Raw genomic sequence first — 18,065 nt, forward strand, 5'->3', positions numbered from 1 at the left:
GGCGCAGTGCTGAAACGGTTAAGTAATGGCCGTTCGGTGGCAGGGGCTCCTAGCGGTGGGCCTTGTGCGGCCAAGGTTGCTCTTCCCAAGCGACCAATCATTAATTTAACTGCCGCCTGGCACGGTGGACAGTTTTCTCACTCTCTGGTGGGCAGGTCGGGAGGACACCGCAAGGTCACGTGACCGAGGTGACCCACCTGCCTTTTAGGTTACTTTCAGGAGACCACCTGCCAGAGCCATGCCCGTGATTTTTCATTCAAAACGCCGACGCTGAACGCGCCGACACCTGATTTTCTATGTAACAGGGCCTTTAAGGCGACAGCCTTAAAAATACGCACTGAACTATATTTAAGACAGGAAATAGACAAAAATATCAACATAAAGCATTTGCCTAGTGCTGTGAGAAAAACAACAGTGGAATGCAGGGACTTTGCACCCAGTACATGACTAAGGAGATGTAAGAGCAAGAGGCATGGATGTATATCAGTATATTAGGTGTCTGTGTAACATTACACACAGTGGAACCCAAGCTAGCATTAAATGTTCATAATAAACACCTACCGACATAGGACTGGGTATGCAGTGAACAAAGAATCACCACCACATAAAAATATTCTTGAAGTGCGACATGCTCATTGCAACCCAAAAAAAAAAATTGTTTCCGCCAATTTGAAGGAAACAAAGGCTCCAAATCCAGATCGACAGCAAAATGTGGGTTTCGACAAGTAGCGTTTTGTCTGGTTTTATGATGTCTAACGTCCCAAAGCGACTCAGGCTATGAGGGACGCTGTAGTGGAAGCCTCCGGATAATTGCGACCACCTGGGCTTCTTTAACGTGCACTGACACATTTAGGGATAATATTGAAATTCAGCATGCACTCTCCACAAAAACATCATCATCCAGTATTATGTAATCGCGTAGACACTAGCTAGCTAAGCATTGTCCCCACAGCTAGAAGCGCTGTAAGTGTAAGATTTGAGTTTTCCTTTCGCAGAAGTGCGCAGTACCAAAGAAGAATGATCACTAATTTACTTTAACACATAATATGCGAATGCAAGCATAATCAGTAGCCAGTAGTCGTTTGCTTACCCAGTCTTAGTCCGAAATTGCGCACCCGGAAGCCTTGAACGGTCTTTTTAAAAAATACAGTCTTATATAATTACTCTGTATTCGTCGACATAGCTCTTTCTGTCGTAAAATTTCGCTGTTTGTATCATGGGGAAGCGTCATAGAGACTGGGGTAGCACCAAAGAAATTCAAAGAACAAAGAAAATGTGCACTTGGTTGTGCATTGCCAGTCATGTAGTAAATATGCGCCGCGTTTCGACAGCGCAAGAATTCTAGGCAAGAGCAAGTATCGAACCACAAGAGAATTCCTGGAGGCCTATCACATAAAAAAAAGAGGCGATAGCTGCAATAGCGATGCGTCAATTTTTCTGTACGCTTCGGAATTGGACCTTTTCTCGGCAAAAAAGATAAGATGTTTTTGGCTTTACTTTGGCATTGATATGTTTGTTTCTGTGGCACGCAGACGCCAAAAAACTTTATATTCAGCATGCTCTGTTACCAATAAAGCCAGTTGTGAGTGCAGCGTTAGTCGGTGTGTTTTGTGTTTCTGCTCAATGTGAACTTGTTTCTTCGCTGCAGTTATCATACAAGAAGGCGACAAACCAGCCCGAAAGCTCGTTTAATAATGTCATGAGACATATTCCAACCTATGTAAACGTAATCATATAGAAACGGTTCTATTAGCTAATGGGGGCGTGAGTTCGGTCTTCCAGAGCATTTTTGTAATTCCCTAGCCTTTAAAAATTTGGGATATCTTTTTGCTGCCGAAAATTCAGTGGTCCTCCAAAGATGTTTAAATCTTAAGCTAGTTCCTTGCATTTTTATTTCAAAGCCAGGCAACGCTTTCATCAATTTCATCAATCACTAAGTATCTCGACGCATGGAATGCCATGAGTTTTCAGCTAAACCTGCTAACCGTTAGTTAAAAGGTTGTCATGCCTTTTTTCCAGTTCGGTCACCGGCTACAAGCCCAGTAATTTCATTTAAGATTGCTGAAGCTCTTGCAGCTCACTTCGAATACACACGATATGACTGAGAAGGCTACGCTGCTTTAGTGCCCCAGAAACGTAATTTCCGTTGTTATATATTGCGAGGCACAAGATATAAAAAATGTTTTTTCGTACTGTCAGTGAATGAACGTTAAACAGCGCGAAGGTGAAGAGGAGCATTCCACAAGTTTTTATAAAATCTCCGGCAAAAAAAAATGTTTTTTCATCACTCCAAAACGTAACCAAGAAACTTTTGTATATGACTGGGGAAGAGCACCACGCCAGTCTTATGTGGTCAAATGTGTGCCTCTTTTTGCTGAAAGGAATCTTGCAAAGTCGCATTGGTCTAGGTCTCTGGTGTAATTTGCAAACCTCCTGTCCTTGATCATGTAGTTCATAAAAAATAGCACCCGCACTCATTCTTTTATTACCAATTTGATGAAGCAATATCATGAAATCATCATTTTTGTTATTTTTGCATTAAGTTAAGAATTGTGGCAGCGGAGCTTTTACATATCAGATACGGTGTCTCCGTTAAACTACGAAAAGTTGTGTGCAATGCACTCGGTGAATGTGTGTTTAGATGCGGCATAATATTATTTTGGTTATGTTCCGCCAGTCTGATGAAACAACGCGTGTATTTAAAAAAATGTGTGAAATATGCGATACGGAGCATGTACCGACTGCATTCACAAAAAGATTAGGTCTTGTCAGTGAAGTAGCTAAGATATCGTTTAGTATGCATGACACTACTACGACAATAGTTTTAAAAGAGGGAAAGAGAAAAATAAGAGAATTTGTGAAAACTTAGGTACAGCATATCTCACGTTTACACAGACTATACGGGAAATACAGGATTTACTATGTTCCAGCAATGTTTAATAAATTTCCTCAAGAACACTTCAGTGTGTGATCATTAAAGGGGGTCAAGGAAATGTTTACGAATACTATCTTGCAGAAAGTCTAAATATTCGTTCCCTGATTTTAAACCACGCTATAAATTTTCTAATCCCTACAGTTTTAATCCCTTTAATATTTGTGATTATTGCTGGCTTTGGTCCTGTAGATGTTCAAAATATACTGTAACGTGTAAAGTCTCTCTCTCTCTCTCTCTCGCTATATATATATATATATATATATATATATATATATATATATATATATTGCACTCGCCAATGTATTGCAGCAACTGTTTTGTTTTGCCGAAATGCAGACGCGGTGAGCGTTCCTTAATTTTTATTCCCTTGTTAGATTATTATGGAGTTTGGTAACAGTTCTGCCTGCTGTGTTCTTTTATACAAATTAACTTATTGGTTTTGTACATATAAAGAAAATCTGTGGTTCTCTGCGAGATGTGGCGCATATGCATAAGATGTACCCGACGCACTATGCTCGTTTTTGCCGAGGTCAGGCTAGCAGAGGTCAGAGCGAGATGCAATCGATCAAACATTCAAAGACCGAAGGATGAAAGAAAAATGGAAATAGGGGAATTCCCTGAGGTCGAGTAGATTCAAGTCGAACGAGTATTTGCACAATAACACTTCTCCATTTTCCTAAACGCGTTGTTTACTTGCACCAGCTTGGGTTGTGGACTTGCATCAATGTTTGCAGGGCCTATCAAAAATTTTTCAGCACTTATAATGCGACTTAAATTTGTAGTTAAGGCATGAGTATTCATCCGAGGCGTCGTACACTTGAAGCTCATTTTAAATGTCTGTTTTGAAAGTAAAAGGGCGGTGTTCTCGCTAGTGTATGTCAAAAGTAGTGGACAGCAATAATCCGCTAAACGATTTTAAGCAGTCACTTCAATAGATGGAAGCGATGGTGCCGTTAAGGGGCATTCGTTGTTTGCCTTACAACGAAGTTGTCGACAAGTGCTCCGCATATGTCCCATTTTCCGAAGAAAACGTAACGCCTACCTTTCCCCGGAAGGCCAGTGTCCTCTAAGATCTTGAAAAAATAGCCTTGTCCCTGCGCTCGCCTTAGTTCGTGGACAATCAGGCAACGTCGCGTGAGCCACACTGTTCAGCGGCATGCTCCATCTTCTTGGCCGCGCAGAAATGTCCCAAGCTCATAAGAAAAACAAGGGCTCACTGCTGGGCATGCTTGGGGCACATACACTGTAGTCTCAGACGTCTCATCGTAATTAAAAGTTGGCTAGCCAGATGCTACCAAATCTCGCATCAGATTTGCTGTTTCTCGGTGCTGTGACGCAAGGAATTTTCCCTTTTGCGGGCGCGGGAAACGAAACTCGCCCAGGGTGCGATATTCTTTGCGAGAGTGACTTTGTGCGCTTCTTGGTGGCCCATTATTAGTTTCACGAGCCCAGAGAGGCAGAATTTCTTGAGCCTCAGCACTGATATTTAAAACCTTATTTGACAATTACAAGCGCCTTAGTTACCAGATCCTAATTGGAGTATGAGATTGCTAATTACGATAGGTCAGTTAAGTAGTACGTTTTCCCTATTAAGCTAACATAGCTCAACGACTTACTGTCATCCGCCACCCTGCTCCTGTGGGTCTGTTAAAGCTGTTTATGTCCAACACCCTATCATTAAATATTGCTTTACACACGGTACACTGAAACATGGCGGCGCTTCCTGGGTATCGTAGTTTGCTTGAATTAAACTAATGTAACGACCACCTCCATTAAACTAAAGGAATTAAGCTGTCCAACCGAATCACTTTATATTACAGAAGACTTAAGGGTCTTGACGTAGCACTAACAATTACGTGTACACAATGTCTGTGCCTTGGGAGAGAAGTATGGTGCAAACGGCAGGACATTTAGTACAAACTAATTCTTACGCGTCTCAGGAATAAATCAGCCTGTTAATAAACCAACAGCAGCCAAGAATTGCACAATTCTGGTAGCAGTCCACGAACGGTGCCGAACAGAAACTTTCCGCAAGTTGGTTCATGCAAGCCATGGCATGTGCTGGCGCGAGAAACTGAGGAGAAGCGCATTTTTTCGGCAGGAAGTTGTTTACGAACAAATTTTTTTGTGAATATCTTAAGAATTCACCACAAAAATCAATGCACCCGCAGATTCCTCCTCGGAGCTCTTGTAGCTTTTTGCAATTTATTGAAGGGAAAGCTTCACTACGGGACCTCGTGCTTCGATCACCGTGTGCCTAGTTTTCGAACGCAAAAAAAAAAGCGCATAACTGGCTCCCTAGGACAGTGAACACCTTAGCCGCGCTTTAAGCTACGAAACAAATGGAACGGGAGCTTGGAGAGCGAAGGAAAGGCACATAAGTGCCCTCTTGGAACAGTTGGCACCTCAGTCGTGATTTAAGCTTCGTGGCGGTAGTGACAGATGTGCGCTGCATGCGTTCGCGTCGACAACGTTGCGGCAAAATGCGTCACTGAAGCCTTAGGCCGTCGGCATTCATTGTGTTCATTGGCGTTCCCGTTGACAGCGTTTTACACTCCGATGATTTTAAGAAAGGAAGTGCGCATAACTGGCTCTCTTCGCCAGTGGACGATTGAATAGCGCTCAGGTACGTGAGATGATGAAAGATGTGGGCTGCATGCGCTAGCGCTGACAACGTTGTGGCAGACACGCGGCAATGCTGGAATAGGCCACAGCGTTCATTGGGTGAGCAAACTCTCGCGATCAACCATTCACTGCCACCTTCCAGGGTGGCAGGATGGGTGCGCTGCCTACCCAGTGTCCGGAACGCACTCAACGTTCCAGACGCCAAGCCGCGTAGAGTTGCCCGATACGCCATAGCTTTCGCTCTCTAACCAATTTCAGCAGTAGTGGAACCGCAGCTAATTTATTCACAGATACACACCCTATTGATTTTCTATGGCATCTTAACTATAGGTGCGAGCTTTGAAAGCAAGATTTTGCTGTGTATCGGAAGGTTTGAACATTTCCACTGATATGTTCATAACAGCATCTTACAATATTCACGAGCTGTCTCAGAATTTAAAGTGACGTCCAAGAACGCGCGGACTTGGAGAAGCATGTGGCACCGATGCGTTTGCTCACAAGGGTGACTAACCTTTCTATGAGCTCTACGTAACGCATAGAAAGAGGTTGATCTAGTGACGAGAGATTTGAGAATGTATAGCCAGATCGGGCTGTTGGAAAAAAAAATTCTTGGCGGTGTCATAGTCGCGCTAGCTTCTCGGTGATATTGGGCTACACGCTGCCTAAAAATTTTAGTGGTAAGTCCACTTGTTTTACTCTTCTGCCATTGTGAAATCTGATACGGGTAATCGGCTGTTCCTGCCGAAAACACTGTTTTATTTAGGCTCTTTCAAGATTTCGATGTCCTTGTCCGTTCAGTGTCATCACGAGAACTTCAAAGCGAGCAGGCACTTAACACCGCCGAATTCAAGGAGCAATTGATTCACACACATACGTAAAGCATCTGTACTTTTTTTTGCGCGCTCTCTACGAACATGGTGACATGCTTGGCAGCATGCACAAGTTTCACAGGGCGAGAAAGGCAGCATGTTGAATGGGTACCCCGTGCACCTCGTTGCATGTGTAAAACCACTGCTGAAGAAACGACCTGGTAACCTTTAGTTGCTCCAAACTATTAAGCCCCGAGCTCGTAGCTGTGTTTCCCGAATAGAATTTTCCAACCTCCTTTAAACATCCTTTTCTTTTATGCGAACTTGCAGTCAGACAACTGTGCAAATACAGCACAGGGTACTCCACGCGAAGCTCCGAAGCTCCTAATTCCGCCTCTAAAGGAAAACGTGAATGAATTCTGGCGGGCTCTTGCAAAACCGGAAAAAACCGAACTGGGAGAGAAGTAGTCTTTTATTTGGCAAGAAAGATTTTTGTCGTCTGGTGCATGTGGCAAAGCGTCGAGGAGCCTTGAAGAGTGGCGTCTCTCCGCTCCCTGTGGGGATCGACGCCTGCGACCTGAAGTGGGTCTTTGGGCTCTGTGCTTAATTCTTTTCGGTTCTTAGAGCTTACTAACTTTGCGTCACCCCTACATAGCGAGAAGTCAAGTACGCCGACTGCATACACACCACTGCAGCTGCGCGCTTCTCTCTCCGTTTTCGACAGGCCGACGTGGCAGCTAACGTCTGCGAGCGCTTGCCGGTCTCGCATCGCGAGACACGCGTTGAGTAATAGCGCTCCATATGCACTTGATTATGTGATCTCATTGAGTATTCTGTTGTGTCAAACGTCACCCTGTAGCACATTCCTGACATTGACATAGCTGCAAAATACGAGAGTTAGAGCTCACGCTATTGTGGGGTGCTTTTACGGTGCGCGATGTCGAGGACTGCTTCTAGTGGATGTTTTTGCGCTTTTTAGTATCCTTGCAGATACCGCTAGCATATGCCCTAAAATTTATGTTATAAACATCGCTACCTACAGTTCCCATGGCCTCTGCAGCGGTCATGCGAGGTCTTAGGCGCGTCGTTGCCCGCTTTGGCTTCACCTCTTCCAACCTTCGTGCAGCTCTGGTCTATTCGTACTTGCACTAAGCCGCCGAGGTGGCTCGGTGGTTATGGCACTCGGCTGCTGACCCAAAAGACGTGGGTACGAACCAGGCCGCGGCGGTCGAATTTCGGTGGAGGCGAAGTTCTAGAGGCCCGTGAACTGTACGATATCAGTGCACGTTAAAGAACCCCAGGTGGTCGAAATTTCCGGAGCCCTTCAGTACGGCGTCCCTCATAGCCTGAGTCGCTTTGGGACGTTAAACCTCATAATGCATAATCCTAATCCTCGTGTTTGCACTAAATAATTCCACCACCACCACCCGGAGGAAAACCTGCCAGCTTATTTGTCGGTTGTTGGTTTGGCATATGGAGCGGTGTGTCTCGCATAAAATTATTTCGCCCGATGATATTCTATTTTTGTTTCTGTTTGCCCGCCTTCAATTTTTTTTCTTACAACTGTATTACCAGGAAGGTTATCTAAAGTTTATGGCGCAGTTTTCGCCATGTCAACTTTTTGTCGCCACCGGCGAATGAATGGAATCTAGATCTCTTGTGCGTCCAATTTTAATGTTGGCTAATGAAACCCTAATATTTATGGATCAATTTGTTATTGTATTATTATTATCACTGGATAAACCGAAGAAACAACCTTGAGAAACGCCTTACAGTTAAGGGCTCACTGCATCAGGTTCTTTGGGATCCACAGGAATGTTAGTACAGAAACGTTCTCGAGTGTAGCATCCATCGAAGTATGGCCTCCGGGGTCGTATTCGATCCCGCGACGACGTACTGAGCTGTCTATCATCAAGGCCACTTAACAACCGCGGCGGGTACTGTGACGATCCGCCTAGCGTAGTCATGTGTACCTGGTGTCCCGGATCGAAAGCTGCCTAGAGCCGCGTAAGGAGGGCAAGGAAGACGGTTATGGCAACGCATCGGTATTATTCTAACTTCATCGCTCCGAGGTACGGCGATGAGTCTCGATGGTAGTCTTTTGTTCATTTAAATCTGCGCGCTAAACAGTTTCTCAGGTTTCAGAACTAGGGAAATAGCCGAAAATGGTCTAACCGATTTGTAGTTAATCCAGAACATACATACTACCCTGACGGCGCCGTCGTATATATGGTTGCAGGAACGACGATTTAATCGCATTCATAAGGGTTCCCTGTGTTTTCTCTATAACTGTGCCCATCTGCTTCAGCATGGCCACTTGAGGTATGCTGATCTCGTTCACACTTATTCGTGTTTTCTACCCTGCATAAGTTATTTTATTGATATTTTTGATATTTTATCATTTTATTTATTATTGACATAGGGGCACTGACGACGGATAATAAGTATGATAAAAAAGCATTCAGTAAGCAGCAGTAACTGTTCGGTACCCTACAAGCAAAAAAATGCGCAGCAAGCGACCAAAGCAAAGGCGGTACAATGGCATCTTGATCACTTACACAACTAAGCATGCAGGGAAGGTACAATGCAGTTACTCATTGGAAGTGTCTCAGAGCATGTACCAGAAAGAAAGCGTGCGGTGTAATATAAAGCGACAAAAATATGCACCCTAAGTTGAGAAAAAGTTACTCAACTTTTTCGGAAAAGAATGAAAAAATTTCTTTGCCAAAAATTTTCGAAAAAATGAACTATGCTTTCGTTTTTATGATGTTTGTTACGTGTATCTGGCAATAAAACCACAGCGTTTATTTGGTGAAGGCATTTCTGCTGCGTCGAAGATCCCGCTTCTTTGACCTTGGTGTTAATTTGCCTTTTCGTATAATGCTCTCCTGTCAAGAGAAATAGTGAGTTCATAAACTGCCTGCGGAAATCATCTAAGGAATGCTACAGACGGTAATTTTAAGACTACCAGAATGCGCCATTTATATTGACGAAAAAGCCCTTGTGAGAGGTCAGTAGGGTCGCTATAGCTGCGTCCTAACTCGTTCGCAATAACGGGTCCCTGCAATGCCTATAGCCGCGTTCCCTTATTGATGATAATTCGTAGAAAGTTATCGCTATTGCGGTTATTACATCATCCGCGCAGATGCCAGCAGAACTCTGGGGCCATATTCCGTAAGGTTTTATTTCGTTTTCATGACATTTGGTCCTCTGTAATTGGTCACTGCTGCTGGCGACGAAGACCTAATGTATGAACTCATGCTGGTCGTGGCAAAAACACGCCCATAACACCACTTACTTGCTAAACGCGGCCCACGCCCGCGCCACACTATCGCAACGATGTCGACGCCGACGAATGACGGAGTAGAACGGCACGTTGACATACTTCGGGAACTTTACCGATGCTATACTTCGTTCTCCGGAAAGAAATTTTACGGTGGTTCAGCGCTAAATTGACAAAGCATGACCCCTGTGACACGGTGGGACTAGATCCGGGGCCAGTAGAGTTGCTAAGGGAAGCGCCGCGTCCACGCCGGCCGTGTCTGCTATGGCTTGTTTGCTTTTCCACTTCTCGTGGCTTTCGTCAGAATCGACGTCACGACCAAATGAAAAGGAAACGAAGTGAAACGTTGCAAAATACGGCTCCTGTTCGTAGTATTCTTCGCTTGGCGTTGTCTCATCAGTACCAGCACTCATGCACCCTCTTCTGCCTCTCAAATGCCAATGAACGCCGATTAAATGTCTCAATAATTTGGTCACCGATCTTAGCACAGTGTGCTTATCTTAATTTTTGGACCAACTTGCGATTCCTAGACGTCCTTCAAGCCGTGAAACAGCATTGTAGGCCTGAAAGAAACTCTCCTACACGCCTCAGGTAAACAAAGTCACTTGATCGGTGCAGAACTGTGGTTTTTACAAGCATTTTGTGGAATGAAAACTAGAGCTATTAATTGATTGATGAAGGTATTATTTCTTTTCAGTAGCAAATATGGTGGTCAGGGGTGTTCTGCGAAACTTTCTCGAAACAACGCCCCCTCGTTCAGCTTTCGCCACGTTCGCATAAAGACAGAGGAACTTTCAGCGAAGAAGGAAGTGCTATCCAATATCTATTTCCTACAATATCATTCTTCGCTCCAGACGAGATGTCTTCCCGACACTCTATTTTCCAAAACTGTATGCGATGGAAAACATTTTAATGAAATTGTTAATTTCAATATTACTGATGTTTCTTATAGGGTTAAGTAAAAAACCTTTTCTCGAGCCGATGATGTATCAATCATTGACATACTTTCGCTTAACTTCGATGCCTTTTCAGATAGCACGGATGATGTGCATTCGCTTTGGTGCAGGTTTAAAAAATTAGTAAAAGAGTGCATTGACCGTTTTCTCCCGCTGATAACTAAAAAGAAAAACGGCAGGAACCCCTGGATCTCCCGTGAGACGTTACGACTCCAAAGGCAATTGAAGCGTCTTAAGAAAAGATTAAAAATCCATGCTGCACAGGCGGTCAAAAAAAAGATTGACGAAATTTCCTCCCGCCTTAAAAATCAAGTATATGCCGATAAACAACGCTACTATGGTGAATCACTGCCCAGTTTCATAACTACAGCTCCAGAAAAGTTTTGGCGTTCTATTTCTCCGACTTCCAAGAAATGTGATGTATTCCATGTTGATGGTAAAGATGTGTGCGATGGCAAGGAACTAGCAAATGCATTTAATAAACATTTTAAGTCCGTCTTTACTAAAGATAATGGCGTAATGCCGACTTTCGAATTACCTACGTCACCTATACCCGATGTTAAAATAAGTAAAACAGGAATACTAAACATGCTTTTAAATTTGGACATTAAAAAGTCTTGCGGCCCGGACAACATTCCAAACACATTTTTAAAGCGGTATGCAGAATGGACCTCAAAATACCTGCACGTTCTGTTCACGAGATCATTGTGCGAGGGACAAGTGCCGAGCGACTGGAGGACTGCCAGAGTGAAGCCACTACATAAGGCAGGAAAAAAGCAGTGCATTCAAAATTACCGCCCAATTTCTTTAACATCTACGGTATGTAAACTTTTGGAACACATAATTCATAATCATATCTCAAAATTCTTGGAGAAATATAATATACTTACGAACCATCAACATGGTTTCCGAAAAGGCTACTCTACAAATACCCAATTGGTTCTAACAGTGCACGACTTTGCTAAAGCAATTAACAATGGGAAACAAATAGACGCTGTTTTTATGGATTTTTCAAAGGCTTTCGACAAGGTCTCTCATAAAAAGTTACTTCACAAATTAGGCGCAATACTGAAAAATTCTCAACTAATTAACTGGCTTACAGCTTATCTTGAGAACAGAGAACAATTTGTTGTTTTTAATGACCACCATTCAGAACGACTTTCAGTTGGCTCTGGCGTCCCGCAGGGCTCGGTGCTTGGGCCTCTTTTGTTTCTTTTGTTTATTAATGATGTACTACATGGTATTCCCGTTAAGGTTAAACTTTATGCTGACGACTGTGTATTGTACTCGGAAATAAAGAACGCCGCTGACCAGGAACTGCTGAACAATGCCTTAGGACAAGTTGTTGCCTGGTGCAAAGCTATGCAAATGTATATTAATTTTCAAAAAACTGTTTTTATGACTATTACACGCAAGAAGCACAAGCTTAAATATCCATATGCTACTAAACCGACCTCACGGGAATAAAACCGACCTCACGGGAATAATTAGTTTTTCATCTGGGTATTCTACAAGGCAGAGACACAGTCGCACAATAACCGCCTTTAGCACCCATAATAACTGTTTTAAGTATTCTTTCTTTCCCCGAACAGTAACTGAATGGAATCTACTAACCAATGATCAAATTTCAAAATAATCACTATCGGCATTTGTTTTAAGTATTGTTTAGAAACGTGTTGTCTTTAACTATTTATACGTTCCATGGATCTAATTTGTATTATATGCTTTGTCTGTGTTATTGTTTTCATTATGTATTCATTGTATCCCACCCTGCTAAAATCCCCAGAGGGGATTGCAGTATTGATAAATAAATAAAATAAATAAATAAGAACCCGGCTCAGAACAATGCTAGTAACGGTGGAAAAACGGAGTGTAGTGGAGTTTGCCCGCCAACGGAATTCTTCAACATTGCAGTTTGGTTTATGAAAAGGTGGGTGTTAAATAATGAAGGTTTTTCGTCAGACTGTGAAGACAGGAATGAAAGCAGGGACGGGAAACGGTATGAGGATTTATCGTGTGAGGTTAAAAAAGAAATAGCACCATTTCACACTCTAACAATAAGCCGAGATAATTTCATGGTGACTGAGACCAATCAAAGTATCGCTATTCATGGCATTTTATTATTATAATTTCTTAAACTACTTTTGGGTTAAAAAGCACTAAACATAAACACACTTCAGCATAATGATCATTTCTTTGGAGGAGCACGGTAGTCTACGCGACAGCACTTTCTTTGGGTCGCAGTGCAGACGACTGAAGGGCGTTAAAATCAGACTACTACTTTCGTCTTGGTTCCAGAACTGTGACTCGACGCGGCGGAACTAGCTGCCTCCTTCTTGAACTCGCTTCCATGACTGCCCTGTCCATGGGCGCGGTTGAAGCCCTCGCTAGCGCTCACGCCGAAGCTCTTGGAATCCCCGTACGAGCTACTGTGGCCGTACGAGCTGCTGTCCGAGCCGCCCACATTGTAGGCGAAGCTTCCCTGGCCGGCCTTGTGCCCGCCGGCTTTGTTGGCGAATCCAGAGCCCCTCTCAAAGCCTGAGTGGCCGGATGCTCCCGCCGCATGGCCAGCGCCAAAGCCGGCTCCAATGCCTGCACCATTAACCAGAGGAGTTCCGATGGCACCGACACCTCCACCGCTGACCAAAGCTGGACCTTGGGCAGCGCCTGGAAGAACACCACCCCCGACAACGCCTGCACCGCCTGCGTGAACGCCTGCACCGGGTGTCACGACTGCTCCTCCGAGACCGGCTTTGAGAACGGATCCGACTCCATGTGCTCCTAGACCGGGACCGACGCCACCAGAGCCAGATGCAAGGATGCCGGCGCCTGACAGACCAGCAGACGCTGAGTGCTTAACTCCCGCGCTGGCACCTCCGCTGCTGACGAATCCAGTGCCAGCCTCGAAGTTCGAGTGACCAGATGCTCCCTGCGCATAGCCAGCACCAGCTTCAATCGCCGGACCAGTGACCGCAGGTGCTCCGACCGCAGCGGTACCTCCACCGCTGACCAAACCTGGACCCGGGAGAGCGCCCGGAAGTGCACCCGTGACACCGGGACGAAGGCCGGCACCACCTGCTACAACTCGAGCTCCGTGTCCGCTCTTGAGAGCGAATCCAGCTCCATGCGCTCCGAGAATGAGACCCCCTTCACCAGCTCCAAAGCCATGGGCACCTGCGCCTGACAGCCCAGCAGCAGCTCCGGGCACAACCCGGGCACCGGAGCTCAGCCCCGCGCCGCTCCCTAATGCCGGTCCGACTCCACTGGCGACGCCGCTTCCGTAGTTGCATGGACATGGTGGGCAGCTCCCGATCGCGCCTATGCTGCTGAGTGGAAATCCTCGTCCTTCAATTGTAGTCTTTTTGCCGGCGCTCTTCTCCTCCGCCGAAACAGCAGCAAAGCTGAGCGCAAGGACCGCGAGAAAAGCGACCTGCGAAAAAGCAAAATCAAGGGGTGTGTGTACCAATAGCTTTAGAATTCTTATTCAGTTCTTGCTGCCAAGAAACACAATGAATCACCATATTTAAGTATATCAAACGTGTTTTCATAATTCAGTGTACTAGAAATTTTGGGAAACATTTCAACTATTTTCAAAGTAGAATTGCTGTTCAAGCAGCGTATGTCAGAATGTGTTGCTTCTATGTATAGCATACCGAGCGTGTTATTCCGTGCAATATATTCAGGCTTGTACGTTAAACAGCCCTAGGTCAACAAAAACAATCCGCAGCCCTGCACGGCGGCGGCTTTCATAGCCCATGTACACCTTTTTGATGTAAATCCCTACTGCTATACCATGCTGTGCCTTACCATACCATACCATACCATACCATACCATACCACACCATGCCATAGCATGCCATACCATACCATAACATATCATACCGTACCATACCATACCATACCATACCATATCATACCATACCATACCATACCATACCATGCCATGCCATACCATGCCATACCGTACATACCACACCATACCATGCAATTTAGCTCGAATAAGTTATTTTTTATGGAATGCCTGCGAAAATTCGCAGTTTTCCTGCATCATTAAATTGTCACAGAATGTAACGCAGTACCGACAAAGCCGGACTGGCGGCGGCTAAATCATCTCTGACTTTTTAACAGCCCTTGATTCTGTAATATAAAACTTTTTTTTGTTCACGATATAGCGTTCTGCTGCATCCAAAAGCCATTAGGTATTTGTCAATGTTGAGTAAGAATTGACTAAAAAATCGAGCGTCGGAAAAAAGTCTCTAGGGACCACAATGCGTAAGGAGTTTAATATTACATGAGCTCTCTACTATAGCGGGTATATGGAAGGTAATAGAGCTGCTGCGAGTGAGTGTTAAAAATGAAATTATTTTTCGATACAGGTCCATGTTCGACATTTTGTTCGCACATACGGCGATAAACGTGCACTATTAGCACCTAATTTCAGTGGGGTGTTATCCGGAGCTCATGTAAGCTGAACTTCAAGAAAATTTCTCCATAGGCACTTCATTCACCCTGCTGAGTGTAACGGAATAACGACATATGCAAATCTCATGAACACAAAAGGAAATCTTGAACATTTGCGAGTGGTCAAAATTGCAAAGTTTTTTACTCACAGTGGTCTCCATCTTTTCCTCTTGCGAGAATGTTCTCGTGCTTGTTTCAGCTGCTCCATCGCGCTTATATAGAACCTAAGAGCCAGCCTCTTTGCAACATTTGCTTTCGATTACAAAGAACACTGAAGCAATGCTGTAGCACGCCTTCTCCGAATTCATGCACACTTCCTCTTCTTGGTTGTTTCTACTGGGCTCCGGGTGGCAATTAGCGATATTACCACATGGTTTCTGCACCGCTTCAGCGTTGTTCAAGTTTCGAGGGACAAACGTCACAAGATGCGGCGCGTTTCAGTTTCGAGCCAGTCGTACCGGGTGTCGCAACAGTTTCCAGTGTATTACCGTCCATGGCAAAAGGTGAACATGACCCAACTACGGAGGCGCTTCGCTCACCGCGATGTTCGCTTTAAGAAAGAAGGACTTCCGTGATCGAACCTCTGGCGGCTCTGCAATCTACAGAGGTGCATTTCTGGTAAGTGAACAAATGTGAAAGACAAAAAATAAAAGCAATAAGCTATGTATCTGCTCAGCGGAAAAGAAGAGAGTACATCATCGAAAAAAATTATTATGCAAATTAAGTTATCCAAGTCATTTGCGGCTCTAATCAAAGCCCTTCTGGAGATGCTATTCTTTTTATCACTATGAAGCCCTCAGATGATCGCTCGAATGATTTCTGATTCTTACTATAAGGGCGCTCTGATTCCGAGTTCTATACAAAATTTTAGAAAGGCAAGATTGGATGATCTTCGGCAAATAAGTTTCGGAGCTCGAAAACCGTCACAGCTGCAACAAAGCATGGTTCGGATGAAGGCTAGGTGACTCGCGTAGAGGGTTTGTTGTTTTTAACAGATATTTTTTACGTAGCACTTAATGCATAGAAGTTTGCAGAATGATGAACATTTGGAGGTATTATTTCCCCCTCCTTAACGGAGTGCGGTCATTCGTGTTAAAAAAGGGCCTTATTTTCTAATCAAGTCATTTTTACAGTTTTTAAAAAAGGTGTTAGCTTGGCGAATGGTGGAGTGATCTGTAAAGAAGCTCATTGAAGTTAGACTTCGTGTCTTTGAGATAAAAGGTGAAGTAATGGCCTTCGACTTTCGTATTTCAAGTAAGATTTACAAGCAGTAAGAGTTTGTTCTTAAAAATCATTACCTACCGCTATGATTTTGTCAGACTGGTCAAGCTTTCAGCAGCAATTATTTATCTGTGGGCAAAATTTTATTTAACATATCAACGTTCGTTTAAACCACTGGAAGAATTATTTTTTATATTTCGGCAGCTACAAATTTGTTTCCTTTTTATATTTGGCAAAAATAGACAAAAACAGTTGTCTGTATAAGAGATATTTTCGTAACATGATCGTGAGCTCGAATCACCCGTCAAGAATTTTGAACTGGACGTGCCTTTTTAACAAAACAATATCACTTGATTACCAGCTCCACTGCGACATTGGGCCGCGACATAGATGAGCGCGTGCACTTTGGCACCACGGAACGACACAGCAAATAGCGCAGCTTTTCACACGCTGGCCGTAAAAAAAAAGAAACTTGCAAAATAAGTGCCATTATGAACATCCAATCGAGATACAGAGTTACAGTAGGCTCCTCAAGCTCAGTGAATTCTCTTGCGATAGACAAAAATAGATATACATGCTCACTGTTAAAATTTTGCAGACTGTGACAGCAATGCGTAGTAATTTATATCTCCTCAGAATCACAACCGCGCTCCGTAATACCAGCGAGAAAAAATGTTAGTACTGCCTTTTAAGTTTTCTATTACACCTGAGTGGCAGTTACACTTTCTGCCGTGTACTTGCCTGTGAAATGTTACTCACGAAAATGTGAGCTACGAGAGGATTCAAAGCTTTTTTTTTAATTTTTAAACCTTTTTTCCTATGTAAGCACTTTTTACCTATCATGAACTTTTTCACTGGTGCATTTTTGTGTTACCAGCCTTGCTTATGGTGGCCCTTTGTTTCTTGTCAAGCGGAAAGCCACTGACAAGGTTTGATTTATAATCATTTTTTGTTTGGTATAAAGGGCAACCATCTTTTAATCACTTGCAAGCACCGAAAGTTAAATAAAAAGTCTTTTACAAATTGGGGTAAAGTATTATTACAATTACAACTATTTTAATGAATGTACTTTACCTCGTGGGATTCCTCTAAAAACATAGGACTTATACCGTTCCCAATTGGCCATTCAGAGCGATACTATTTTATTCAGTATTTCACCAATATTATTCAGTCAAAGGACATCATTAGACTTGTTGACCAATTCGCTCTCTCCCTACCATCTGCTAGCCGTTCTGGTTAGCGTAGTTCCTAAAGCGACTGCCCCGGGCATGTTCCTGGTCACAACTCCGGACGAAGATAAATTTTTCTTTAACTACGGAGTTTCTGCGAAATCTCTGTAGCTTTCTTTTGCAGCCGTATGACAATGTTTGGGTGGATGCTAGTAAATAATTACTCTCTTATTATATAACTTCAAATCAAGTACACTCTTTGCCAGCAGTGACCCGGCAACGAGGTTTGTTTCTTAGCCGCGTAGAGGAGCACTTGTGGTGTCCCTTAAATATTTTGTAATCTAAAGAAACCCTTGTCCTCAACTTTCGAGACCTTTTTTTGTTGTTTTTTAAGTAAACCTCGCTGTCTGGCTACTTTCGGCAAAAACCGTACTTTTGAACTCTCCCATGCTGTCACTGTTGCTGTAAGGCACTTCAACTTCAACGTACCAAACTGTACTTGCATGGCATCTCTGTGTTGTTACGAGCAGCTGCACTCTTTTCCTTCACAAGTTACAGTGCCACAGTCGTAAGGTAATTCCAGTGTCAATGTCTTAAAATAATATA

At 43.8% G+C, this 18,065-nt stretch overlaps 1 protein-coding gene across 1 annotated transcript; it reads right to left on the reverse strand.

Annotated features, from left to right (window-relative positions):
• Positions 1–12,877: 12,877 nt before the first annotated feature.
• LOC149353794 (uncharacterized) lies at positions 12,878–15,230 on the reverse strand. Its single transcript, XM_089575864.1, has 2 exons — positions 15,219–15,230; positions 12,878–14,038 (listed from the first exon to the last, which is right to left on the reverse strand). Exons 1-2 carry the CDS (start codon positions 15,228–15,230, stop codon positions 12,878–12,880), a joined length of 1,173 nt encoding a protein of 390 aa, XP_089431990.1.
• Positions 15,231–18,065: the final 2,835 nt, after the last annotated feature.

The sequence above is a fragment of the Amblyomma mixtum genome, chromosome 3, assembly GCF_055824585.1.
Source record: "Amblyomma mixtum isolate Tamu chromosome 3, ASM5582458v1, whole genome shotgun sequence".
Taxonomy (NCBI): domain Eukaryota; kingdom Metazoa; phylum Arthropoda; class Arachnida; order Ixodida; family Ixodidae; genus Amblyomma; species Amblyomma mixtum.